This window comes from Bos mutus, chromosome 17 (assembly GCF_027580195.1).
Source record: "Bos mutus isolate GX-2022 chromosome 17, NWIPB_WYAK_1.1, whole genome shotgun sequence".
Classification (NCBI taxonomy): Eukaryota; Metazoa; Chordata; class Mammalia; order Artiodactyla; family Bovidae; genus Bos; species Bos mutus.
Window position 1 is genome coordinate 43520073 of NC_091633.1, and position 25971 is coordinate 43546043.

General features: G+C 46.0%; 1 protein-coding gene across 9 annotated transcripts in view; it reads left to right on the forward strand.

Annotated features, from left to right (window-relative positions):
- The first annotated feature begins 564 nt into the window (after positions 1-564).
- JADE1 (jade family PHD finger 1) overlaps positions 565-25971 on the forward strand; it is a 56253-nt gene continuing 30846 nt past the window's right edge. The window contains exons 1-2 of one of the 9 annotated variants that reach the window (XM_070386521.1): positions 565-774; positions 19489-19566. In XM_070386521.1, the coding sequence (XP_070242622.1) occupies positions 19515-19566 (52 nt within the window). In that variant the 5' untranslated portion in view covers positions 565-774; positions 19489-19514. Of the gene's footprint in view, positions 775-1066; positions 1185-1715; positions 1939-2150; positions 2284-2567; positions 2740-2853; positions 2873-3654; positions 3679-19488; positions 19567-25971 lie in introns of those variants that run through there. The other 8 variants (XM_070386523.1, XR_011467468.1, XM_070386519.1 and 5 more) reach the window with 8 other exon arrangements.

Consider the following 25971-nt stretch of genomic DNA (forward strand, 5'->3'; position numbering starts at 1 on the left):
TTCGATACAAACTTAGGTAAAGATGTGTTCCGGCTCCCAAACTGGATTTTCTATATTTAAAAATGTCGTAATAATCCGCAGCTCCCCCAAAACTGTTACTACCAAAGAACTATTTATTTTTCCATTCAATCTAAAAATAAAACCTCTCACCCAAACTACATTCCTTAATAGCCACAGTTTAATCTACATAATTTTAAAGTAATTTGAAAGAATCCTTTTCTAGTGCAGTGATGTCAAACAAGAGTTGAGACTGGGAGAGTCTGAAAGGGATAATTTAAAAGGCCACCACCCTGGAGGTGTCTTGGAGACACTTCAAGAAAGTCTAGGCTCACAAGAGAGGTGAAGGAAGAGATTTTAAAAGCTGAAGCATGCGGCTCTTTGCAAGCCCCTGCTGACATAGGCCGAGCCTGCTACGGCGAGGGCCGCGAAGAGTTAACGAGGGACAGAGCCCCCCGCACCGCGGTTCCCGGCGAACTCCCTCCGCCCTCCCGTCCCCACCCTCTCGTTTTGGCAAGGGATTAAAGTGCTCCCCCCTGTGGCAGCAGTGACCCAGAAATGAGTTTGATTCACACAGTCCTTCCTCCATAACAAGCCAAACGCCCGTCCGAGAGTGCCTCCCTGCGCGAGCGCCGGGTGTGTGCGCGCCGGCGAGAGCAGGGGCCCGCCCGGCTCCCCGCCCGCCACTCCGTCCGCCAGCCCGCCACGGCCCGAACTCATGCGGCGCGGAGCGAGCGGCGAAGAGCCCAGCGCCGCGGCCGAACCCCTCCGCAGCAGGTACGCGCGCGGGCCGCGGGGGGCGCGCGGGAAGGGCGCGCCGACCGAGAGTCCGCGCGTGTCCGCGTGTGGGTCCGTGTGCGCGTCCCGATTCCGCGGCGGCGGCAGCGGCGGCGGCTGCAGGACGAGCCGAGAGGCTCAGCCATATTTGATGGTTTTGTTGCTTTGCTCGGGAGTTCTCGGGAGTAATTTAATGCCGAAGGTCGCTGCCTAGTGGAAATAATATAGTACGTCATTAATATGGCGCCAAAAGATTGGGTTCTCGATATGTAGCGAAGGAGGGAGGGCCGGCAGCCGCCGAGCGCAGCGTTACTATCCCACCAGTAACTTGGGCATTGCCGGGGCGGGGGCCAGAGGAGGAGGAGGAGAGGATGATTTTTGGATCCTGAGAATTGATGTGTGTTGGATCAGTAAGTTTTATTATGATTATTTTTCAGTTTTGGGGGCTGAAGACTTAAGAGCTTTTTCTTTTGGATTAGCGAAGAACATGCGGTTTTCAGGCGAATCATCAATTAAAACGCGTTCAGGAGTAGAAACCCAGTTTAGTTGGCTTTAGTTATAGAATTTTTTAAACAGCTAAAGTGCATTAGGTTGCATGGAAGTGAAAAGCATAATAGCAACTTGGTAGACAGATGGCAATGGCAGAACAAGGTCCGGGTACATATATGAATCCAGAGTGTGTGTGACCGTGGTGGTGGTGGTGCGGGGGAAGGGACGACGACTGTATAGTCAAAACATAGGTGTGGGTATAGGTACATCTGTGTAGGGTAGCTGCAGCCCTATCTCTTATCACCGCGTCACCACATGTCCAAAATATTCATTGCATCAATTCAAGGACAGTGAGGGAGGGGTGGGGGGGCGGTGCAGGGACAGTTTAGCAATTAGGTTCTTCCCAATTGGGTTTCCAGTGAACGGACCTTTTACTTATAGTGAGACTGCCTGTGAAGTGTAAAACCCTTTATCGGTGAAATTAAGAAGGAGTTGCATTGGTAGACCAAACTACCGATTAACCATGAACTTAAAACGGATTGCAAATTGCAACCTTTTGGCACCGTCTGCAAATTGTGAGGATGGTGTCGTGTCGCTTGGTCCGCCTGAAAACGTGCAGTGTGCACCCCGGGACTGCAAGTTGCGAAGCCCTTCAAGTGCACGTGTCCTGTGCCTGTGAGTGTGTATTTGTGAGTTGGGGGCTGTTGTTCTGTAGCCAGCAGGCTTTCCGGGTTGTTGGCGCTGGCTTGCAAATGCGGGAGAGGGATGGAATGTGGAATGTTGACCGGGGAACCGAATCCTGTCGGAACGGTCCCATTTGCTAGAGAAATTCGATCCCTTCCACCTCCTTCCCGCTCCCCCCGCCCGCCTGCGGGCAGGAGGCGGGGCCGAGGACGCGGCTGCTGCTCAAAGTGGCGGAGCGCGGCGGCGGGAGGCAGGTGCACGGCACCCGCCAGTGGGGGTGCCTCAACTTCCGCGGGCGTTTAAATAGCAGCCTCTCTCCCCTCCCACCGGTAATAGGTGACCTGGCGGCCGAGGGCGGTGGGGGGGAAAGGGACGGGGTAGACCCGGGAGCTAACCTCCGCGGCACGTGGGCAGGTGCTGGGTGGCCCCGGGGCCAACTTTTGTGGCCCGCCTCTGGCTCTGGAGGAGAGGCGGCTCCATGTGGAAATGGGGACGGGCGGGCGGCGGCCGAGGCGCTGCTTTCTCAGCCGCGCCGGAGCGTCACCTAACGGTCCCAGCAGCGTTGCCGGGGCCCGGGGTGGGGGGTTTCGGGGGCGGGGACGCCTGGCCTACCGCGCCCGCGCCGCGGGAGCCCCGCACAAAGCCCGCGGCGCGGGGGCGGCCACCGCGCTCACGCCCGGGGAACGGCCCGAAGCCCGTCGCCGTCCCCGCGTTGATTCCGGCGGGCGGCCGCAGGCGTTTGTTTGTTGGTTCCGCGCCGCCTTCCTCGCCGGATGGCTTCCTGTGACAGAGGTGATACACAGTTTCCAGAACTGTCTGGGGGCGGGAGCGGGAGCCGAGTCCTCTCCGAGCTGCTCGCCGTCACCGCTGCTCCCGCTCCCATCTCACAGCCGTTTCTCGCCGGCGCGCCCGCCCCACTCTGAAGGTGCCGCCCGGGAGGGACTCGGGGAGGGGGGGACGGCGCGGCCGTTTCCAGCGGCGCAAGTGGCTTCTAGACGCGAGGGAGCGTTTGATTTGCAACTGGGGCCGAGCGGATTGGTGCAGCTGGCGGCGGCGGGGCGGGAGGAGCGGCGGCGGCGGCGGCGGGGGGGTGGCCACTTTCAAACGGAGAGGGCGGCGGCGGCGGGGACTCGCTGCGGAGGGAGCGGGGCTTGATTGCGCCACGAGAAGGTGTCATCACTGCACCGGGGCTAATTCCGGCGGAGGTGCCGGGAGTTACTTTCCCCTCCTCCCGCGCTGTTGTTTCTGTCGCCTTGGGAGGAGGAGGAGGAGGAGGCGGCGATGAGGGAGAGAGGGAGGGGGCGGCGCCGCTGCGCGAAGCCGCGGCTCTGCGCACAGCCCGGCGGGCGCCGTGCGGTGCTTTCTCCGGTGCGGGGCGGCGGCCCAGTTCTCCCCGCCCCGGGATCCCCGCCTTCCTGGGGTCCTCAGCTTTCTCTGTCCTGCCCCCCTTCCCCCCTCACGGGCTCTGCATCCCAGAGTCCTCCGCCCCCGGCTCTCCTCGCCCCGGGCCCCCCTCCCCGGGCGCCCCTCCCCGGTTGTACCCCCCTCTCCCCGCCCCGGCTTTTCCACCCTGGGCTCTCCTCCCCGGCGCGCGGGGGCGGCCGTAGTCCCGGCACCCGGTGAATGCAGCGAGCAAACAAAAAAGCGGGCGATTTAAACGTGCCTTCGAAACCCGTTAGGAATGCATCGTCACCACGAGACCGTTTAAAAGCAGCTTTGGCTGGTTTTCTAGTAAGTAGGAGGCAGGCGCCCCACCTCGCTTCGGCGGGGTGAGGGTCTGTCGCCTTCTATTTACCACAGCTGAGGGGGAATTTAAATTTTCTCTTTGTAAAGTGATAGCTGCAGTTGAATGACTTAAGACGGCTACGTTTTTAGGAAATTGAGAGAATCTGAAGTTTCCATTAATGGAAATACTTAGGGGCTCCTTTCCCAAAGGTTTTTATTAGGTGAACTATTTTTCCTTTTTAGAAAACCCGCTGTGAACGGCTAGCTCTCTAGTTACTTGTACCTCAAGGCTAATACCTTTCAAAGTTAATGAACTAGTTTTGAGATACAGAGAAATTACTTCCCTGGAAGCTGGTTTAGGTAGTGATCCACCAGTGGTTAGAGATTAGGAAGTTGTGTTTGACCAGATCGCCGCTAATCAAGATTTAATCACTTTTAGCTGGAGAAAAGGAGCGTTCAGTGTAACTATACTTACACTGACAACACTTTTGATAAAATAATTTATTGTAGTAGAGTGGGCAACACATACTGGACAGATAACGTGCGTGTTCTGTGTGTGACACTTGCTAGCAAATACCTTCACCCGAGAATTCTTAATGCCCTTTTGTCCCAACGATTTTAGTCTCATCTAATGCCACTTTTAAATCAGATTGACTTTGGTTATTTTTTTTCCCATAAGTTTATGTGTTTTTTATACGTTATTTGATGAGTTGGCATACATACCTCCTCCTTACAGCAGCCAGAGATAAAAGGAGTTGCCTAAAGTTGCAGTAGAATTTGAACTTGATTCCATCTTAAGGTCATAGGCTGCTTTCTAAGAAGAAAATTTGAGTGGGTTGTAACAGAGATTTTTAACTTTTACAAAGGTGGATGTATGTTCATTTAGAAAGAACAAGATTCCCCACCCCCTACAAGTTGCTCCTCCATCACCAGACAGGTTTTCAGCCTAAAAGTGAATACTTTGGTTTCCTATTGCAGAGGTTGAAAGAGTAGCTATAAAGGGAAAATAGTGAGAAATGATGAGTGTGTGAAAAGTGGGAACAGGAGAAAAAACTTTTTGGAGTTTAAGGACATGTTGTATTTTAGAATGAACAGTTGCTTAGCCCAGAGACTTTGGGTAGAAGGATTAACTAAAAAAGCAAACAAAACTTGGAGGACTTGGTGAGAATACAAACACATCTCCATGTGTTTCACCTTCATAAATAATTGATTTTTTACTTCAAAGAGCCCTTAGTGGCTTAAAGTATTGTTACAGAAATGGTGTTATTTTACATGTACATGTTTTCAACTAGAGAAGCACATATAAAAACACATTCCTATCACCTAGAAATCATCATTTTATCATTTTCCAGGTAATTGTGTATACATATGTATAATGACTCATACTGTCTGTACAGTTGTGTAAGGAGTGTTTTTTCCTCCTGTTAGCTAGCTTGTCTATTTGGGATACATTCAGATTTTCTTCCTTGGCCTCCAAATATAACAGCAGCTTTGTCTAAAACACTGTCCAATCAAAGATCATTGCATCTCGTTATTTCCTGTAAGTAGACACTAATCTGTAGTAACTTTTTGACAGAACCTATGACATTGAGGAGGCATGTCTTCGGAGTTAATCATGACTGGATTTGAAAAAGTTAGAATTTAAGTAGCATTTTTTTGTGTGTAATTTAGAGTCTTCAGTTTGAAGATTATTTGAAAACTGTTTTAAAGAAATTTGCCTGATGTATTTATCTGCACACTTGCTGAGAAAAAAAAAATTAACTGTGTTTCAGTACTGAGGTGGTTAGAACAGCAAACATCTAGACATCAGACACGGACCAAGTCTTGTATTTTTAGGCATTGTCAGGAGTGAGGAGGAGACAGATGACTCTCACAGTTCTGCTTGCTTGCTTCCTTTCTGTTGGTGAAGCTCTTTCCTCAGTAATACGGGGCACCTGTTACACTATTACAGTTCATGGTCTGTCAGAATTTGCGTTGTATGCCCAGTTTTCCTACATGGTTAATAAAACAAGACATTCTCTAGAGGAAAATATAACACTTTTGTCAATATCTTGCTGCTTATTTGGATTGGCATTGAAATGCTTGACTTAATTGGTCAAACAGTGGGAGTTATACCAATGTTAAACTTCTTTGTCTCTGTTCAAGCCTGTGATAGTTAGAACACTGTTGCCTTGTTTAACAGTAAATTAAAAAAAAAAAATTCAAATAAAGGCTGACTTTGCTTGGAGTTGTTAGTTTCTTGGATTGTATCAGAAGCCTGATAGGAACCTTAATTGGCAAAGTTTTAGTTCCTGAGTCAGTAGGTTGTTTCCTTTAAAGTTTTAGTGTTCAGCTGGTTTTCTCTGTATTAAGATCTTGTTCAGTCATTAAGCTGTGTCCTACTCTTTGCGACTTCATGGACAGCAGCATACCTGGCTTCCTTGTCCTTCACTGTCTCCCAGAGTTTGCTCGAACTCATGTCCATTGAGTCGGATGTTGCCATCCAACCATCTCATTCTCTGTCACCACCTTCTCTTCCTGCCTTCAATCTTTCCCAGCATAAATGTCTTTTCCAGTGAGTCGGCTCTTCTCATCAGGTGGCCAAAGTATTGGAGCTTCAGCATCAGTCCTTCCAGGGAATATTCAGGGTTGATTTCCTTTAGGATTGACTGACTGATCTTCTTGCTGTCCACGGGACCGTCAGATGTCTCCCTCAGCATCAGAATTCAAAAGCATTGTAAAAGCATTGTATCTGACTCTTTGCAACCCGCCAGGCTCCTTTCTCCATGGAATTCTCCAGGCAAGAATACTGGAATGGGTAGCCATTCTCTTCTCCAGGGGATCTTCCTGCCCCAGAGATTGAACCCAGGTCTCCTGCATTTTAGGCAGATTCTTTACTGTCTGAGCCACCAGGGATGCCCATTTGAAGACCTGGCAGCACTTTATTTGGTAATGTATTTAAAATTTGGACAGTTGATATGTTTATTATATGTAGTATATAAAATTTCAAAAAGTTGAGACAATTGAGAGTCTTGCTATTTGCTTGGTGAAAGTGAATGGGAAAGTCGCTCAGTCATGTCTGACTCTGTGACCCTATGGACTGTACAGTCCATGGAATTCTCCAGGCCGGAATACTGGAGTGGGTAGCCTTTCCCTTCTCCAGGGGATCTTCCTAACCCCGGAACCAAACCCAGGTCTCCCGCATTGCAAGCATATTCTTTACCAGCTGAGCCACCAGGGAAGCCCAGGAATACTGGAGCGAGTAGCCTATCCCTTCTCCAGCGGGTCTTCTGACCCAGGAATTGAACCCAGGTCCTCCTGCATTGCAGGTGGGTAGAAGCCTATTTGCTTGGTGTGTTTATACAAAAAATATTGATAGGTGATTGTGAGGGATTTATATTTTGGTATTTTCACAGATGGTTGGCTCTGATGGAATAAGTAAACTCTGCATTCCTAATAAATGGGAGAGTGCTCCTGGAGCCCCTTTTTGCCTTTCAGTTGAAGTGGCATCTTGTTAAGTTTAGGCAGGGCTGAGTGTTGTGGAACAGAGAGAAAATTTAGTCTAAGAGAATGTTGATTGTGACTCTGGCCATGTTATTGTGGCTTGGCCTTATCTAGCCTAGACTTTGAAAGTTTATTCAGGATGTCTTCCTTACCTGAAAGCAACAAAAATAGGAAGAGTCTGGGTATTTCCATTTTTGAGTCCTTTGTTACCTCTAGACTAGTGGTGTATTACGTGCCCTTAACAGGTGTTCAAGGACCAAGGTTTTAATGAATGCTCTAAAACAAGTTACGTGTTTACTTTTTTTGCTTTTGGTTCTTCAGGTAGAGTTAAAGACTGTTAAGGTGATTGAGGGCAGTTGAAGTAAGTTCATTTCTTTAAACTTTGGTTCTTTCGGGCTGATTTGTTGAAGGAATTAAATCACAGTTTTCTCTTGTTTTGAAAGCACTTCCAGCTGGCAATAATATATAGTTTTTAATACTGATCTGCACAGGATCAGACATTTAATAATGTCTGCACAGGAGATTTTATTAATTTGAAAATTCATGACAGCTTCTAAGACAGTTTCTAAGCAGTTATTTTAAGTGAAGGTTTCACTGGGGAGAGTCCAAACTGAAGAATAAGATGAACATTTTTTTCTTTTATTCCTTTCTCCAGAGTAAGCAGCAAGAATTGGCAAGGTTAACAAGTTGCTGGAGTTGGAGCTGCCTGGTTTGCGTTTGTTTAGCACAAAATACACTTAACATGATTTAAGATTTTTCTTGATTAGTCATGGTCATTTTTATGACCATCAGTTATTTCAGTGTTGAAATAAAAAGATGCACTTTAGATGTGTAGGCTGAGTACTTGTGACTTGTAACTTTTTTAAGGTCAAGGACACTTGAGATCCAAAACCTGTGGGAACCTCTCCAGCAGAAAAAGTGAGTTACTCAAAAATTTGCATGTCATTTCAGGGTCTGGATGAATACTTTTAAGTGCATCCTTGGATTTCAATTTGGCATTTAAATTCTGGTGACTTCTTTTTATGATTTCTCTCTGATCCTTTTATATCACTGTTAAACCACACATTATAGTTAAAATGCCTGTCTAGAACAGTCATTTTTCTGCTTATTGGTTACTGGCTTGAAAATCAGATAAGTTTATTAGTTGTTATAACTTAGTGTACACTGGCCCCAAGAAGGAGCCTCAGGGGTTTTCCTTTGAGAAGAATTCACAAGTTTCTAGACATGGCTTTAATTTAAGTTGGCTTAGAACACCACCCTCCTACCCCGCCCTTTTACCCCCTTACTGCTAGTCTGTTGATCAGTAGCAGAGATCAGTAAACTATTTTAGTAAAGGGGCCAGATAGCAAATGTTTTAGGCTCTGTGGGCCTGATAGTCCCTATTACAGCTGTTCAACTCTGCCATCCTAAATGCGAAAGCAATCAGTGGACAAAAAGTAAATGAACGAATGTGACTGTGTCCCAATAAAACTTTATTTACAGATAGTGAAATTTGAATTTGGGATAATTTTCAGGTGTTCTGAAATGTGATTCCCTCTCCCAAACCATTTACATACATAAAAACCATTCTTATGTATTGAGCAACAGCAGGTTGTAGACCCCTAATTTATAATGACACGGCCATACCTATATATATATATTGAAAACCTGTACTGTAGTATACATACCTGTAGAACAGTATATACCTGTAGTGTAGGATGTGCATGCATGCGTGCTGAGTCTCTTGAGTCATTTCTGACATTTGTGACCCTATGGACCTTAGCCCGCCTGGCTCCTTTGACTGGGTTGCTGTGCCCTCCTGCAGGGGAGTTTTCTGACCCAGGGATCAAACCAGTGCATCTTACAGCTCCTGCATTGGCAGGTGGGTTCTTTGCCACTAGTGCCGCCTGGGAAGCCTGTAGTATAGTATAGTGATACAGTTTTAGCTAGTCACCAGCTGGGACTGAATTCCGTTTCTGATAGGAACCTGAAACAAGTTGAAATCAGAAGTTTGTTTGATAAATATGAAGGCAGTTGACTCAACTCAGGGCTGTGGCTCCTAACTCTTTGGTTCCTAGATAGTCTTTGAGGGTAGGATGTGTAATACAGGACCCCATGCACCTTGCGAAACACAGCTAGGTAGTCACACCCTCCCAGGAGGCCAGGCCAAGAGGCCCTGCGTGAGGGAATATACATTATGACCTGGGACTGCATCCAGAGGGAGACGTTTCCAGAGGAGTGTGATGTCTCTCCACGTAGGGTGTGTGTCACACCAATCCGAAGTGAATACCTGCTGCTCAGAGGACACGTGGCCCTGTGATAGTGTTCAGGGAACCACTCGTGTGCAGTCTGTCCAGCTCTCCAGCAGGCAGAATGGCATTTGCAGCCATCTTCACATCAGCTTGCCAGGAAATATGTTTCAAGTTCTAAGTTAACAGACTGTTTGTTGAGTACATTTTAGTTGTCTGACCCCAGATAACATGTAGTCCATGGCCTTAATCTTCACGATAACCTCTTTCTAAATCTCAGGAGGTGTCCAGGAGCAGGAAGCCCACGGTCCCATCACCTGGGAGGAGGATGGATGGCACAGGTCTTTGATTCAGCCTCTGGCTTTGCCCTAGACCCATCTGTGTGTCTTTGCTCTTGCTGCTTAACCTCTCCAGAACTTACTGTACGTACTTCCTTTTAAAATTAGGAAAGGTAAATTACCTCCAAAACATTTTCTGGAGATTAAGTTAGGATTTTATGTGTTTCTTTGGGGAAGATGTCCTGTAGACACAATCCATGGCTGAGACTGTTTTCAGCTTTAGCCTCAGAGACTACATTGCAGACCTTGCTGCTAGGTTTTGAGACTGTCCTATGTTTCCGTGACTGTAGTAACAGGACTTGTACAATTGTGATGAAATGTTTGTTTTAATATATAATTCAGATGATGTGTAAATGGAGTTTTTGTTGTTAAGTGAGTCATCTAGATCTTCTAGTGTACAACATTGGAAGTCTGAATTTTTTTTTTAAACTGTATTTTAAAATTTTTTGGTGACTTAACATTGTTAGTGGTAACTGATAGTTTCTGACAACCGGCTATAATCAGGGAACAAAGTTCCTCAAAACAGCTGCATTTCAGCCTGTGCACAGTGTAATTGTCATTAGCTGGTTGAGTCTGGTTTCTGCAGAAGCTGCTTTGTATATCCTGTATAAGAACATCTGGTTTGAGCATTTAAAAATCTTTTAAAATTACCCTGTAGTCACTTTGCATTTATTGGCTTATTCTTCCAAGAGTCATATAAGGAAGTGTAGACTCCTTTCCCATCCTTATTTTGACATTGGTTCATTCAGAACTATCTCCTGCTAACACTTATTTTTTTTTTTTTTTTTTAAGTGTTACTCTTCAGTGAAGTTTTAGAGTTTGATCTGGAGAATGTGCATGTGTATGTGTTAAAAATTAGAATTTGGTTCAAAGATCCCAGGGCTGAATGGAACACAAAAGCCTCATTGCAGTGAAATGTTATATAAAAAACTATCTTTTCATATATTATGAAGAGATTGGTCTTATGTTTGTTTTCTCCAGTAATTTGTTAAAAAAGAAAAAAGTGTGAAAAGAGGACCTATAGGGCAAAATAGACTGCATCTTTCATGTGAATTTTGACACAGTGATAGCACTGTGTTAAGTGTTAAGGAGGATTCTGAGGTCACGCCTGGGCTTGTGGAAAAAAAGAATGACCTAATTTATTAACCATGCTTGCCATGGGTAGAGGAAATGGTGTGTTTGGTAACCATCTCTGGAATGTAGCTCCCCCCCCCCCCACCAAAAAATAGTACTGCTCTTAAAATGGATAAGAGGTTGAGTATTTATTTGACTTTGAATTCTTTAAAGGTAGTTTAAACCCTAGTTTTCTTGTCTGAGTTAGTTTTTCTATTCTTAACTGCATATATTTTTAGTGACCTGCTACTGGCACACTGGCTATTCTAATGTTTTGAAAACTTTCACTTTTGAATTAAATAATGAATGAGTGATAGTAGCATTTTACGGCATTATCCTATTACCTTTTCTATTTTTTTCCTCCTATGCTATTTCATCAGGTATTTTAAAACAAGATAAGCCTTTGATACCACATCTCAGGAAGGAGGTGGAATATATGTAGTTTATTGGTAGCTGCTCATTTTAGGCTGGTGCCTGTGTGGGGCCAAGAAGCTGTGCTCCCAGGGTCTTCTATAATGTGAGGAGCAAGAAACAACGGTTCTGGATTTTTAAATCTTTACTATTACAAATAGCATAGTGCAGGATCATGGTAAAAAATTAAAGTCATCTAAAATGTCATTCAGTTCAGTTCAGTCACTCAGTTGTGTCCAACTCTTTGGACACAACTCATGGACCGTAGCACACCAGGCCTCTCTGTCCATTGCCAACTCTTGGAGTTTACCCAGACTCATGTCCATCAAGTTGGTGATGCCATCCAACCATCTCATCCTCTGTCATCCCCTTCTCCTCCTGTCCTCAGTCTTTGCCATCATCAGAGTCTTTTCCAATGAGTCAGTTCTTCACATCAGGTGGCCAAAGTATTGGAGTTTCAGCTTCAGCATCAGTCCTTCCAATGAATATTCAGGACTGATTTCCTTAGGATGGACTGATTGGATCTCCTTGCAGTCCACGGGACTCTCAAGAGTCTTCTCCAACATTCCAATTCAAAAGCATTAATTCTTCGGTGCTCAGCTTTCTTGATAGTCCAACTCTCACATCCAGACATGACTACTGGAAAAAACCATAGCTTTGACTAGATGGACCTTTGTTGGCAAAGTAATGTAGGTCATATGCTGTAAAAGGTCATAAATGTAAATAAAATTTCCCAACCTATTCAGTCTAGAATTCTGCAGTCACTCCAGGAATTCTGAGTAGATGGAAACGGGTAGAAGCTCAGGGTTGGAGTCCATGATGTCTGGTTGCCTATATTGTTTGGGGTGAATTCATGGAAAGAGAACAAAAATACATCCCAAATACAGATGGTTGGAATATTTTGTCATAACTGCTCTTCAGGTGCTGACTGTAATTGTCATCAATTACAGAGACCTAAGAGGGATTTAATAGATTATTTTAGGGCTCATAAACAGAGATTGGATTAATTTATAAAGAACTTAATGATAAACTAGTGTGTTACAGCACTTGGATTTTATTAGTAACATTCACAGGGATGAATATTGCATTTATGATTATCTGGGCAGTTATTAAAATCTTCTTTCTGGTAGCGGTGGTTGGTTATTTGTTGCTAATATAAACTCTTTTTCAGCTGAATATTTTCAAGTAGATGTCTCTGCAGAGACTGTAGTAGCTTGGGCACCATGTCCTTTAAACAAATTTTGATATATGACATTATAACAGACACAGTTTTATAAGTTCTTTTTTTCTGAGTTGAAATATTTAGACAAGATTAAAGCTTTTAACACTTAAGATCTAAGCAGTTTGTCAGTTATATCAAATCTATGACTGTCTTTTTGACCAGATATAATTTTCTGGTTAAAGTGAGAAATCTGGGTTTGAGTTACAGTCACACTAGTATTTTTAAACTCTGAGCATTTGAATTTAGATAGTGTTGTTAATTTGAAAACTTTATGTCTAAGAGATTAATGTTTGCTATAAAAACTGAGATAAGAAACCAGCTGATCTTGTTCACATTCATTTATGGATAAGAGATTACTTTGAAGTATAGGTCATTATTATATTTGGGTATTTTATTTGGGGTAATATATAGTCATTGAATGGAGAAGGAAATGGCAACCCACTCCAGTATTCTTGCCTGGAGAATCCTGTGGATGGAGGAGCCTGGTGGGCTACAGTCCACAGGATCGCAAAGAGTCAGACGCGACACAGTGACTTCATTTTCACTTTTACTTTCATACTCATTGAAGATAAGCAAGAAGATCTATTAAGAAACTATGAGTCTTTCTTTATGGGGGAAGTATTAATAGTCTATGACCAGTGACCAAGGGAACAAATCATGTTGCATAGTGTTGAAAAATAATATTTGAATGTCTGAACTTAGCAAATAGAGCAACCTCATTACAAAATCTTTTGTCTTTATGTAAGACTTCTTGGTGTCTGAAAGTCCGTTCTTTAATGTATGTTTTTATATTATACATATGCTAAATATATTTTAAAATATAGTACATTTAAATATTAGATTATTAACTTTGACAGAGCATGGAAGGACACCTTATAAATTTGAAAATAAATAGAAGTTACTCCAGTTAAAGGTCAATTAGATATTAAAGTGAAGTGTCTCAAATTCTATAAAGCTGAGTTGAACATGGGATAGAGTTTACATACAGGAACTCGTTCATCCGTCCTGCATTGCGTGGGTGTGTTCAGTCACTCGGTCGTGTCCGACTCGTTGTGGCCCCATGGACTGTAGCCCACCAGGGTCCTCTGTCTGTGGGATCTTCCAGCAAGAATACTGGAGTGGGTTGCCATCTCCTACTCCAGGGGATCTTCCTGACCAATGGATCGAGCTCAAGTCTCTTGACTCCTGCGTTGACGGGTGGATTCTTTACCACTAGTGCCACCTGGGAAGCCCCGTTCATCCACTGCATTAGTTATGTATTAAGTGATACACAGAGAAGGAATATGTAGGAGGTCTTTGAGTACTTTCTAGAACTTCTTGAGAGTGAAATAAGAATGAAAACATACTGGACAAAATCGATACTTTGAATGAAAAAAATAGCCTTTCTGCATATAAACCATAAGCAATGAAAATCACTAGGGTGCAATCCTTAATATAGCCGTAGTGTTTATGGCCTGATAAATGGTGCCTGTTCCACCACAGAATAATTCTAATAACTGGACAGTTCCTCAAATCTGTCTTTTTCTCAGGTGTAGCGCTGAATAAACATCCTGAAATTCTTAATCATCTTATTCTTTTGTAAAAGTTCTTCTTTCTGTCCTCCAGGGTCATTTCTCATTCTTTCTTGGCTAGAGTCACATACCAGTCATGCCTCCCTGTTACCACACCCAGGTCACTAAATTTGTTCCCTTGCAAATTCCTGAACCACTTGGGGATGGGTTCCTTCAGCTAAGGGCTGCTCTTAGTGCTTGCCAATTCCCCACTCTAATTTCAGTCCAAGGAAAACATAAATTTGAAGGTTTTGAGGCAGCTTGCTGTCTCATGTACATATCCTGTGAAAGTGTTAGTTGCTCAATCGTGTCTGACTCTTTGCAGCCCTGTGGACTGTAACCTGCCAGGGTCCTCCATACCAGGCAAGAATGCTAGAGTTGGTTGCCATTTCCTTCTCTGGGAAATCTTCCTGACCCAGGGATTGAACCCAAGTCTTCATAACAGTTACCACACTGCAGCTAGTTATCTAGGTATCTGCTTACTGTATCTGCCTCTGGGCCATTCCCTACCTTGTTCATCATATCTTTGGCATCTACCTTGATACAATTGAATGAATATGTTAACTAATCCACTGCTTTTTAACCCATGTGGCAGGAGAGGCTGAAGGAGAGCGATCTGCATGCAGGATGTTACCTGTGCTTCCCGAGGAGATGACGCCCTGAGCAGCTACCACATGCGCTTGGTTGTCTCGGCTCATCCTCCCTGTTTCCAAAGGATGGTCACTTGACTGATCCAGCCAGCGTCTTTGGCCAATGACTTCCTCTTACTTGGCCTTTCTAGGCAGTGTTCAGATTATAATCAGGCTTCCTAGGTGGTTTTTTTTGCTTTTTGGGCAAAGTCCCAAATGCCTAATAATTAGTATTTTGTCTACTTAGCTGTTATGCTTCTCATGGCAAATGGACACTCCAGGCTCCTGTAAATTGTATCACTTTGAAGCCAGTTTTGATGAAATCAGATAGGATGTTAGAAGAGCCCTGTTGAGGACTGGACCCAGAGTTCCGGGGGTGTCTGTTGTAGCTGCCCTTTGAAGTCTTTTTTTTTTGAAGTTTTGCTCAAGACCCATTTCTGTGAAGTCTTTATTTCACATTTAATCCAAGAGAATCTCTGTTCTCTAGAACTTAACTATAACCTTTTAGAGACACACATGTATAAACCATTTGAGTGATGATGCAAGGCAGGAGTTGATTGCGTGTTAAAATAGTACATTAAAAGGCTGAGTGAAAAAGTTCTAAAAGATGAAAAAGGTGAAATGAGTGGTACTGAATGTAAGTGGTTTTACTTGGAGTGGTGGGATGGTACTTGGTGGTTTTGAGCTGAGCCCTGGAGAAGGGATGGGATTGGGATGGATGAGTGAGGAAGAAAGGGCCAGGGAGCACTGGGAGTAGAGGCTGAGGCTGGAAAGAAGAGGTGTTTATGATAGAGGCCAGGCAAGCTGGTTAGGGGGTCTTGGTAGGAGAGATGTTTGGGTAGAGCAGGGAGGGGCCAGGTGGTAGAAAACCTGGGTTTCTAGCTGGAGCCATTTGCAGTATGAAACGGAGAGATTGGTGGAGGAAATAGCTTGGAGAGGTCACCTCATAGGATGGATTAATTTGCTGTAATAATTCCATAAAGAAGGCTGAGCATTGAAGAATTGATGCTTTTGAACTGTGGTGCTGATGAAGACTTGAGAATCCCTTGGACTGCAAGGAGGTCAAACCAGTCAATCCTAAAAGAAATCAACCCTGAATATTATTGGAAGGACTGATGCTGAAGCTCCAATACTTTGGCCACCTGATGCAAAGAGCCGACTCATTAGAAAAGACCCTGATGCTGGGAAAGATTGAGATTAGGAGGAGAAGGGGTGACAGGATGAGATGGTTGGATGGTATCATCGGCTCAATGGACGTGAGTTTGAGCAAACTCTGGGAGATAGTGAAGGACAGGGAAGCCTGGCATGCTGTTGTCTATGGGGTTGCAAAGAGTTGGACTCAACTCAGTGACAGAACAACAACAAAGAACAACAACAAAGAAAACCGTGGTCATGGAGAAAGGAAGGATAGTGCCTAAAGCAGTCTAGGTGTAGGTGGCTAGAGACCTGGTGGGGCAGTAGGGGGACTTGAAAGGATCACATTTTATGAAATGATGAGCCTTTGCAATTGAACAGAAAGGTAAGAAAGGATTGTTGTTGATGTTGCTTAGTCGCTTAGTCATGATTCTTTGTGACCCCATGGGCTTTAGCCCACCACGCTCCTCTGTCCATGGGATTTCCCAGGCCAGAATACTGGAGTGGGTTCCTGTTTCCTTCTCCAGTGGATCTTCCCGACCCAGGTATCGAACCCATGCCTTGTGCTTTGGCAGGTGGATTCTTCACCGCTGAGCCACCTGGGAAGCCCAAGAAGAGATACATATTAGTAAATAAGTGAGCAAATAGATTCTGAATATGAAGGCACTGCAGAGAGTAATATGCTAGGTTATATATATATATATGTATGTATGTTAAATATACAGTGTTTTGCCCAAAATGTGCTGCCGCTTTTTGTTACCTCTTTGTTCTTCAGGACTCAGCTCAGAATCTTGCCAACGCCATCAGCGTGTGTTTCTCTAGTCTTGTGTTGACCACTGTCAAGCACTCACCATGTTGAATTCCTGCTGACCAGTCTGTCTCCTCAGCTAGACCAGGAGCTCCCTGAGATCAGACGCGGTCCTTGTGCTCCAGCACCTCCTCATACATTAGACATTCAGATGTCTGTGGGATGCATTATATGCTATTACGTTTTCTTGCTGCTTTCTCTGGAGCGTTGCAAGTAGCCCTTTTAATTGATTGTTACTTATCTTACTGCCATCTAGATAATAATCAGCGAGTGTCCTAAATGATGCTGAGGGCCCTCTGCTTGCTCTGTTGGTTTTCATTGGACAGATGTTTGCAGCTTACAACCACTGTATCGTGTGTCTTAAAGACAGTAACATGTGCAGACTTTGATTTCTTGATGGAGTAAGTAACCCCAGGTGAGATACATCAGCCTGATGTCAAGGTTTAAGTACCTCAGAGCCACGGAGGCGGCGATGCTGGTGTGCCCTCACCCCGTTACTGTGCAGGTTCCCTGGAGAAGTGCAGCACGCACAGCATTCTTCACCTCCTTTACTCAGGCTCTTTCAGGGCTGGTGAGAATGGAGTTCATTAGAAGGGAAATACTATTTTTACTTTGCTTTTACTTGCGTGTTTTTGCTTGGAAGTATTTTTGTGTGTTAGGAGCATCATCTGTTTGGCCAGTGCTTGCATTTTGCATATAGTGACTGTTGAAAGCATGTGCTTTCTCTGAGAGCTGTGTGTGAACACTAGGAAGAGAGCATTTTGATGTAAAAAGATTCTGAGTTTTCCAAACTCTTCTGTTTAGGTAAATGCTAGTTGTCCGAATCAGTGGAGATGCAGCCAACATTTGTTGCCTCATCTCTAGCCGGGGAGAGTTTAGGGACCTTCTCAGCCTCTTTCTCTTCCTCACCGTTCTTAAAACCTGCTCACGATAGGGGGACTGCATTCTTCTTGCCCTGATGCTCCACACTGTGACTCTTAAGGAATTCCTCTTTAGGAAGCACTTTATTTTTCTCTTTTTCTTGCTCTCAAGCTCTCTTGCAGTGTAGGATTTAGGAGCTGAAGCTGCTACTGGGAACGAGTCGGTCTTTGCCTTTCTGTTTTCCCCTGGTGCCTCCTGACGGTTTAGAGGGGGAGGGCAGGGGTGCCTTCTAGAAAGTGGGAGGACAGCTCAGCTGTCAGCACCTGGCGTTTTGGCAGAGGGTGACAGGGCAGGGAGGATAGTCACGTGGGCAGGGGGCCACAGGAGTTTGCTGACTGAGGAACTTTATCTGGGGTGGGCCTGCCCTAGGTTGCTGGGTGTTAGAGTTACGGGTGAAGAGGGCTCTGCAGAAAAGCCAGGGCTGTGGATGGGGCCTCACTGGTTGTAGATTTTATGACTGTAGACGCTACCTGTGACCCAGATCAGGACTCATGTCCTGGCTTCCTCTTGGAAATTCTTTTAATCATCTTTTGAAGAATCATGTGGTAAAAACATACAAACCTTAACTGGTGAGTGTCTCAGAAGGAAATTTCCAGTATAGATTAGAGGCCTGAATGTTTGAAAGAACCATATAGGTCTGCTTTGAAGGTGGGAGCAGATGCATTGTATGGAATGCTTTCAGCTTTTCTTGACTTCAGTTTTCCAGTTCCACTTAGAGCGGACCTTTGGGTTTTTATTTCTGACTTGTAGAGCAGTTTCTGTCTTGTTCTGTTCTAGCATAGTGATGCTCCACATTCTTTCCCCATGCGGTTCCTGTGTGCCCCACTCATAGAAACTCAACACACTGCGATGGTGGGATTCCCAGGGAGGGAGAGGTTGGGATATACTTTTCTGAGAGGCTGAGCGGGGAGGGGATGGCTGACCAACCATACTTTGACTTGGAAAGCCCTCCTCTCTCTTTGGGAATTACCGATATGGCAGTAGTATCTGGGTCCTAAAGATGGCAAGGTGATGAGTAATTGTTAGTTTGGAAAAGCTTTTTGGTTGTGTTTGGAAAGCTGCCCTGTCTGAATATAACCTCATGGTCATCTGTGGGAGTTCGGTGGTGGCCATTCAGTCTCAGCCCTCCGCCCTGTTTCTCTGTTCTGTGGTGATGGAGGCCTGTTACCACCAGTTGCTTGGCAGGAGCTGGCCGGGTAGACTGGGTGTCTGCTCAGACTGCTTTCTTCATTTGGTTGAGTTGGGTTGGACAAGGCCTGTAAGGAGTTGGGGAAAAGGTAGTGAAATTGGATTTTGCCTGCTTACAATGTGACCTTGGGCAGGTCACCGCCTAAACCTTTTAGACTTGAGTTTTCCTCCTGAGTAAAGGGGAGGAGTCTGGATAAGAATGAATTGCTGGGGTGTTGGAGATGACTAGGATAGGCATTTGCATTCCCAGTGTCCGATTTGTTTTGCTCCTAGAATTCTAGGTATTCAGTTTTTAGGATTCTTTCAGCAGTATTTGCCTGAGAAGCAATGCTGCCCAGAGCAGTGTAAATATTCACACATCCCGGCATAGCCCCATCCCTAACCACCCGCCCACCCCAATACACGTGTGAAATATGAATCTGTATATAGTGAGGAAGCACTGTGCTCATTGCCATGGGTTTTTTTCTGCAGAGCTTGCTGCCAGTCAGCTAAAGAGACTCCCGGAGTAGTTGTAGTGATAATGTCACAGGAGCAAGAGAGAAGCCTGGCACCTTTGGGAGACCTGCTGATGTGTAATTTCTCCACCTCTCCCCCCGCCCTTTTTGAACCTGTTCTGTTAATAATTGCACCTAATTACGTCTCTTTGGTCTTTTTACTGTTTATAATTCAAATGCTACTTAAAGCCGATTGTTTGCGTTTTGTGTGCTGTAAATCCTGGGCTGCCGTCTGAAGCACAACTTGCTGGTTGTGTGTTATCATCTTGGGTTAAGTGCTGTCTCATTGCTTTGCAGGCTGCCTGCTGTTTCCCGGGGAGATCATGAAACGAGGTCGCCTTCCCAGCAGCAGTGAGGATTCTGACGACAATGGCAGTAAGTCCTGCTTTGTTGTTCTTGGAGCCTACCAGGGTTTGGGTCCACGTAAAAACAGGATTTTTTAATGTAATGCTTTAAAGAGCTGAGGCGCTTCATGTATCAGGGAGGTCAGAAAAGAGCCAAGGCCTGAGTATCACATCTGAGTGGGATACTGCAGGTCTTTATCTTCCTGGGTGAGGTTGAACGCAGGCGGCATTCCTCAGGCTTCCTGTTTGTTGTCCAAAGGTGAATAATCCAGTTTCCAGAGTCACTGGTGTGTCTGTTTTTCCTAAACATCATTTACAGCACCTCACAGTTGTTCTTTATGAAAAGGGAACTTAATCGAAGCCAGTTAATTATTAACTAGTCCAGCCTGATACGAAGGGAGATTGGGCTGCCTGGTGTGATGTGAAAATATCAAGCACAGGTTTTTAGTAGGTCACGAGTCAGCGCTCTTCAGTGGATTTGTACATGACTGTATTTAATAATACTACTGTCTGCGACTCAGCTCTCTGGCATCCTCATATTTTCACAGTGCAGCTGAGAACCAGAAGTTAGTTGGCTTCTAGGCAGTCAAAATAAATGTCACACAGTGTCTGTGTATTGGGAAGCTCACAGACGACCCAGGGAAGAGTGTCTTTCAGATAACAAGGAAATTTTGAACCTAGCAGTGTGCCTGAGCTCTGGCCCATTATCTTATGTTTTGTATTACAGATCAGATTTGGGAAATCTTGAAAGAATGCTTGCTCTGCTGAGTGATGGGAAAGGTATTGGGCCTGTTTACAAGGAACTCTGTCTTTGACACATTACTCTCCATCAGAGCTGGATCTTATCAGGACAGTTGGAGATGGCTTTCTTATGCACTGTGGAAATGAATATATGTAGAAGACACACATTCAGAGGAGGGAGGGGCCAGGGAAGGAGTATGTAGGAATATATGTAGAAGACACACATTCAGAGGAGGCCAGGGGCCTCCTCTATAGAGGAGATGGGAGTTGAGCAGTCCTGAAGGATGAAATTGTTTTATGCAAACTGTTGTTTTTCTGTGCTCCAAGTTTTGGCAGATTCAGTTAAGTTCATTTCAGTCGCTCAGTTGTGTCCGACATTGTGAACCCATGGACAGCAGCACTTCAGGCCTCCCTGTCCATTGCCAACTCCCGGAGTTCACCCAAACTCATGTCCATTGAGTTGGTGATGCCATCCAACCATCTCATCGTCTCTTGTCCCCTTCTCTTCCAGCCCTCAATCTTTACCAGCATCAGGGTCTTTTCCAATGAGTCAGTTCTTTGCATCATGTGGCCAAAGTATTGGAGTTTTAGCTTGAGCATCAGTCCTTCCAATGAATATTCAAGACTGATTTCCTTTAGGATTGACCAGTTGGATCTCATTGCAGTCCAAGAGACTCTCAAAAGTCTTCTCCAACACCACAGTTCAAAAGTATCAATTCTTTGGCACTCAGCTTTCTTTATGGTCCAACTCTCACATCCATACATGCCTACTGGAAAAACCATAGCCTTGACTAGACGGGCCTTTGTTGGCAAAGTAATGTCTCTGCTTTTTAATATCCTGTCTAGGTTGGTCATAACTTTCCTTCCAAGGAGTAAGTGTCTTTTAATTTCATGGCTGCAATCACCATCTGCAGTGATTTTGGAGCCCAGAAAAATAAAGTCTGCCACTGTTTCCCCATCTATTTGCCATGAAGTGATGGGACTGGATGCCGTGATCTTCGTTTTCTGAATGTTGAGCTTTAAGCCAACTTTTTCACCCTCTTCTTTCACTTTCATGAAGAGGCTCTTTAGTTCTTCTTCACTTTCTGCAGATTAAAAGCAGCAGAATTAAAAACAGCAAATTAGAAAGCAAGGCTTTGCTGTGGGCAGCACACTGACAGCCAGCAGAACTATTAGAAACAGAAGAACTCAAACATAGTTTGATTGGAGCTTTGGGTGCAGGCATGGAGCAGCTCGGAGGAGAATTGGTGGTGATGGGAAAGCTGTGACCAGATGGGGAAGGGCTGTGACCCTCCCAGACAGACAGTGGGAGCTGACCTTTGGCACTCCCACTGGGAGTGAACTGGGTGAGGAAAGCAGAGGCCCAGGTGTGAGCGCTCCAGGCGCGGGGCTTGCCTTCTGTTTCAGGGGACTGTGTGAGGGGGCTGTACCCCACCTGTGGGAGCCGTTGGGAATGCCTTCTGAACTTCTTGGTACTTGTTGGTTCATGGCCCTCACTACTTGTTTTCTTTAATATTTACTTAGGCCTTTTACTCCTTGAGGCAAAAACGAGCTTAGGTATCCCTTTTCTGCACCTCTGGTGCCTGTCAAAGTGTCCTCTGGAGTTGTATGCACTCAGTAAGTGCTTGCTGAGTACACAGTGTCGTCCTGCAGCAATTGCAAAAAGGAAACATTGCTTTTTAGGTTCAGAATTAATCAGAAGAAGGGTTCATGAATTACTTCCAGTGCTTGATGAAAGGCCCAGAGAGGCCTCTTCCCCTGCATTTTTGGTTGAGGAACAGGTCTATGCTTGCTCTGACTCGGGCCTCTTGTCCACCTTGGAAGGGCTGAGTCACAAAAGGTTCTTCTCTCAGACTTAGACCCTTCTGCTTTCTGGAGTAGAGCTGCCCAATAGAAGGGAAATGTTGCAGTATAAGTAAGGAACTGAGTTTTAAAATTTTATTTAATCTTAATTAAAATTTAGAAAGCCACATGGCTAGTGATTACCGTAGTGGACAGTGTAGTTCTGGACCCTGGCCCAGTCCAGGCCTCGTCAGCTGCCCAGAGGCCCTTCCATTCATCATTGCCGGCAGACGTAACGAATCCCACAGCCTTTGTGGCTTAAACAACAGACATTTACTTCTCATGATTCTAGAGGCTGGAAGTCCAAGGTCAAGATGTTGGCAGGTTTGCTTTCTCCTGAGGGCTCTCTGCTTGGCTTGCAGACCGACTGCCACCATCTTACTGAGTCTTCACAGGTCTTTCCTATGACCATGTGCATCCTTGATGTCTCTGTGTTTAAATGTCCTCTTGTGATCAGTGACATTGGATTGGGACCCATCATTTTAATCACCATTTTAAAGGCTTTATCTCCAAATAATATAATACAGTCACATTCTGAGATACTGGAGGGTTATGTTTCAACATAAAAAATTTGGGGGGGACATAGTTCAGCCCATAGAAGACCAGATGCTTCATCTAAACCTGTTTTTTCACCCAGAGCTCTAGGAGGAAGAAAGGTGTCCAAAGTCCCCACCAAAGGTGTATCCATCAAGTCACCTTCTTTGTAATGGGCTGGTTTTGGCCTCCAGCTAATATGTTTGTGTCTGTGCTGGTCTCCCTGCAGACTAAGGTAGATATTTATGATGTGCTGGAGGGTTAATGTAGGTAGACCACGAAGCTGGTTTTTCTTCTGCCCTGGGCTCCACATGGAAATTGAGCGGTGGTGGTAGAGGATGAAGACGATAGCTGCTCATAGAAGGAAGGCAGGCTGGCCTCGTCATGGTTGACCCAGGGGAAAGTGTGTGGTGGTACTTTGTGGCTGTGCTGCCGTCTCGGCCTGCTGATTTGGTCGTTAGGGTGGGTGATGGTTGTGGCAAACAGCTCTCATTTAGAACCCTTAGAATGCTGGGTCATAGAGACACGTGCACACATCTACAGCATAAACACACTTTGCACCTTCTCTGAGGGCGGCTGCTGTCCCGTGTGGGCCTCTGCCACCAGCCTGCCTGTGTGCGTTGGATGCCATCCTCTCATGTAGGCACGCGGTGGGTGTGAGTAGGGTGCCTTCTGCCTCTGCACTCAGGTACCCAGAGCTGAGCCTGCCCTTAGTTGAGTCTGGGTGCTTGGAAGCCTTGCTCATAACAAGGGCTGTGTCAGTGCAGTGGCCACTCCCCAGCCTTTCCAGCCTGCATTTCTGACAGAAGTTTGGCAGCAGCTCCCAGCCCAGCGCCTCACATGTCCAAGTGGAGAAGAGACAGCTGCAGACATCAGCTTGCGGCCCCCACATAGCCCTGGCTGGGCCCGGCTGGCCTCCTGGGCCGGAGCCCTTTGCTTTGATTTCTGGCTTGGTGCAGGGGAATAGCTGCATGGTATTTACAGTTGGGGATGCACAGGCACTGTCTGCGCCATGCAAGCCCGCCTCCAGCTGCAGGCATAGCTGTGGGAGCCTTTCTCCAGGTGCCCTGGACTGCCAGCCTCGCAGTTGGATGAAACCGTGTTGGAGTGTTCGCGGGCTGGGCTCCTGGGACGGGGTGGCTCAGCCAGTCTCGGAAGTTTAGTGCCTTGTGCCAGGGCGCAGCCTCGGGACACAAGCGCTTTATCTCTTCCGAGTCCTTGGGCCTCCGTCTTCAGGGGTTTTGGCAAATGCAACAGTGGGGCTAGTTTCAGTGTTTCCACCCAGCCTGAGGGGGGAGGAGAGGAGCTGGAGCTGGTCATCAGTGGCCAGTGATTTAATCAATCACGCTTGTATAAAGAAGCCTCCGTACAATCCTGAAAGCACAGAGCTCGGTGAGCCTGCAGGTGGTGGCCCTGCGCTGGCTGGCAAGAACGGTGCACTCTGAGAGCCCTCGGATGCCAGTGCCCTTTGCCCAGGCCTTGTCCTGTGCGTCTCTTTATTGGCTATTGATTCATCCCCCTCAGTATCTTTTTTATAATAAATTGGTTATCTAGTATGGAACGTGTTTCTTTGAGTTCTGTGAGCTGCTCTGACAAATGACTCGAGGAGAGGGTCTTGGGAACCTCTGCCAGTCAGAGGCACAGGTAACAACCTGGGCTTGGCAGCTGGCCTCTGAAGCGGATGGTGGTCTTGTGGGACTGAGTCTGTGGAATCTAGTTCTGTCTCCATGTCAGAATTGAGTTGAATTCTTGGACATCCTGCTGGCACCTGACAGTTGCTTGTTAGGATGTGGAAGCTTCCACAAGCGCATATTGGAATTGGGTCTAGGAACCATTTTTGCCTCATGCCTCAAATTTCAGGGCTGCGTTGACCTCCCTGTGGGAAGGTCTTGGGTGAGGCGAGGGGCTGCGGAGCCAGGCGCCTTGTGGACGCCTTGCCTGGTCTGCCGGTTTCCACACCTGTGCTGACCCTGAAACACTTCTGTCTTTTCCAGTTACCCAACCAAGTTCTGCTCCCTCAATTGTGATGACAAAGACACAGAAGAAAGTCAACCAACTAATTTTTCACTTAGCAATGCAGGTTGTTGAGTGACAAACATGAAGTTATGTGAGGACTTTGGTTTTCCTGGGCTCTCTCCAGCTTACAGATAAACAGTGAAGAAGCACCAAAGTTTTTAGTGGATGAAACATGCTTTCTCATTTGGACCTTTTGTGTTACATGTTTTTAATAACTTGCTTTCACTTTTTTTGTTTGTTTGTTTATTTGACTGTGCTTGGTTTCCTTCATGACAAGTCTTCAGAGGTTTCTCAGTGGTTTCTCTTTTGCATAAAGGTTAGTAACTCTGCTTCCGCTTCTATTCCTGTGTGACTGGACCTTTAATTTGCTCCTTTCCCACCATCAGTTGAATCTTGGGACACTGAGGAGTTGTGTAGGAATTCTTGAAATGTGGGAATTTTGGCTCAAGTACTGCAGAATGTGCAGTACGCGTGTCTCCTCTAGGCACGTGGAGATGGCTTTATCCCTTTTCACACCCAGCTTGTGGCTTGTCGACATTGATGGGCAGAGCATCGTCTTGAGCTCAAGGAGCAACTAGCACCTGATCTGCTACATGGACTTGGACTTAACAGAAGGGCTGGGTGACTATGAAACAAAACATTTGTGTCAGTTGGTTGAAGGCCCAGGTATGTTGAAACATTCCTGGGCCAGTGCTCTGAGCACGCACCCATCAAGCTTTGTGCTTTGGAAGATAAACTGCAGAGCTAACAAGCCATTTTGGGAGGGAAGGGGCTTGGGCTGTGGGAGGTGTGGGGTCAGGCCCTGGTAGAAGGAGCAGTGGTGTGGGAGGCGGGTCTTCTATCACACAGCGCAAGCAAATGGGCACTGTGTTAAATCTGTTCCCTTCTCTCAGACTGGACATTCCGCAGCAGCACCTCACTGGTGCAGGGCTGGCCTCGCCTTGCTCTCTCCAGTCTGCACTGTTGTGACATCGACTGGCCCTCTGGGCTCCATACTTGCTGGTCCTAAGCACCTCATTTTGTTGAGCTGGTTTAACACTCCTAAAAACACCAGCGTGGGATTTAGGGTCTAGAAGCGGGGTCTGAGATAGGAGATGCACCATTTGGTCGGGGGTGAGGTTCTTTCGTATTTTGCATTTGTGGTGGGGTGAGCACCCAGCTGTGCTGCCTGCCATTCAGTCTCTGCTGAGCCTTTCGTGCGCTGCACCACCTGGAAGGCTGATGTTGGAGGCGTGTGCAGTATGCAGTAGATTTACTCTTGGGGTTTCCCCTTATTGGATCTAGGGCAAGACAGCATGACTAT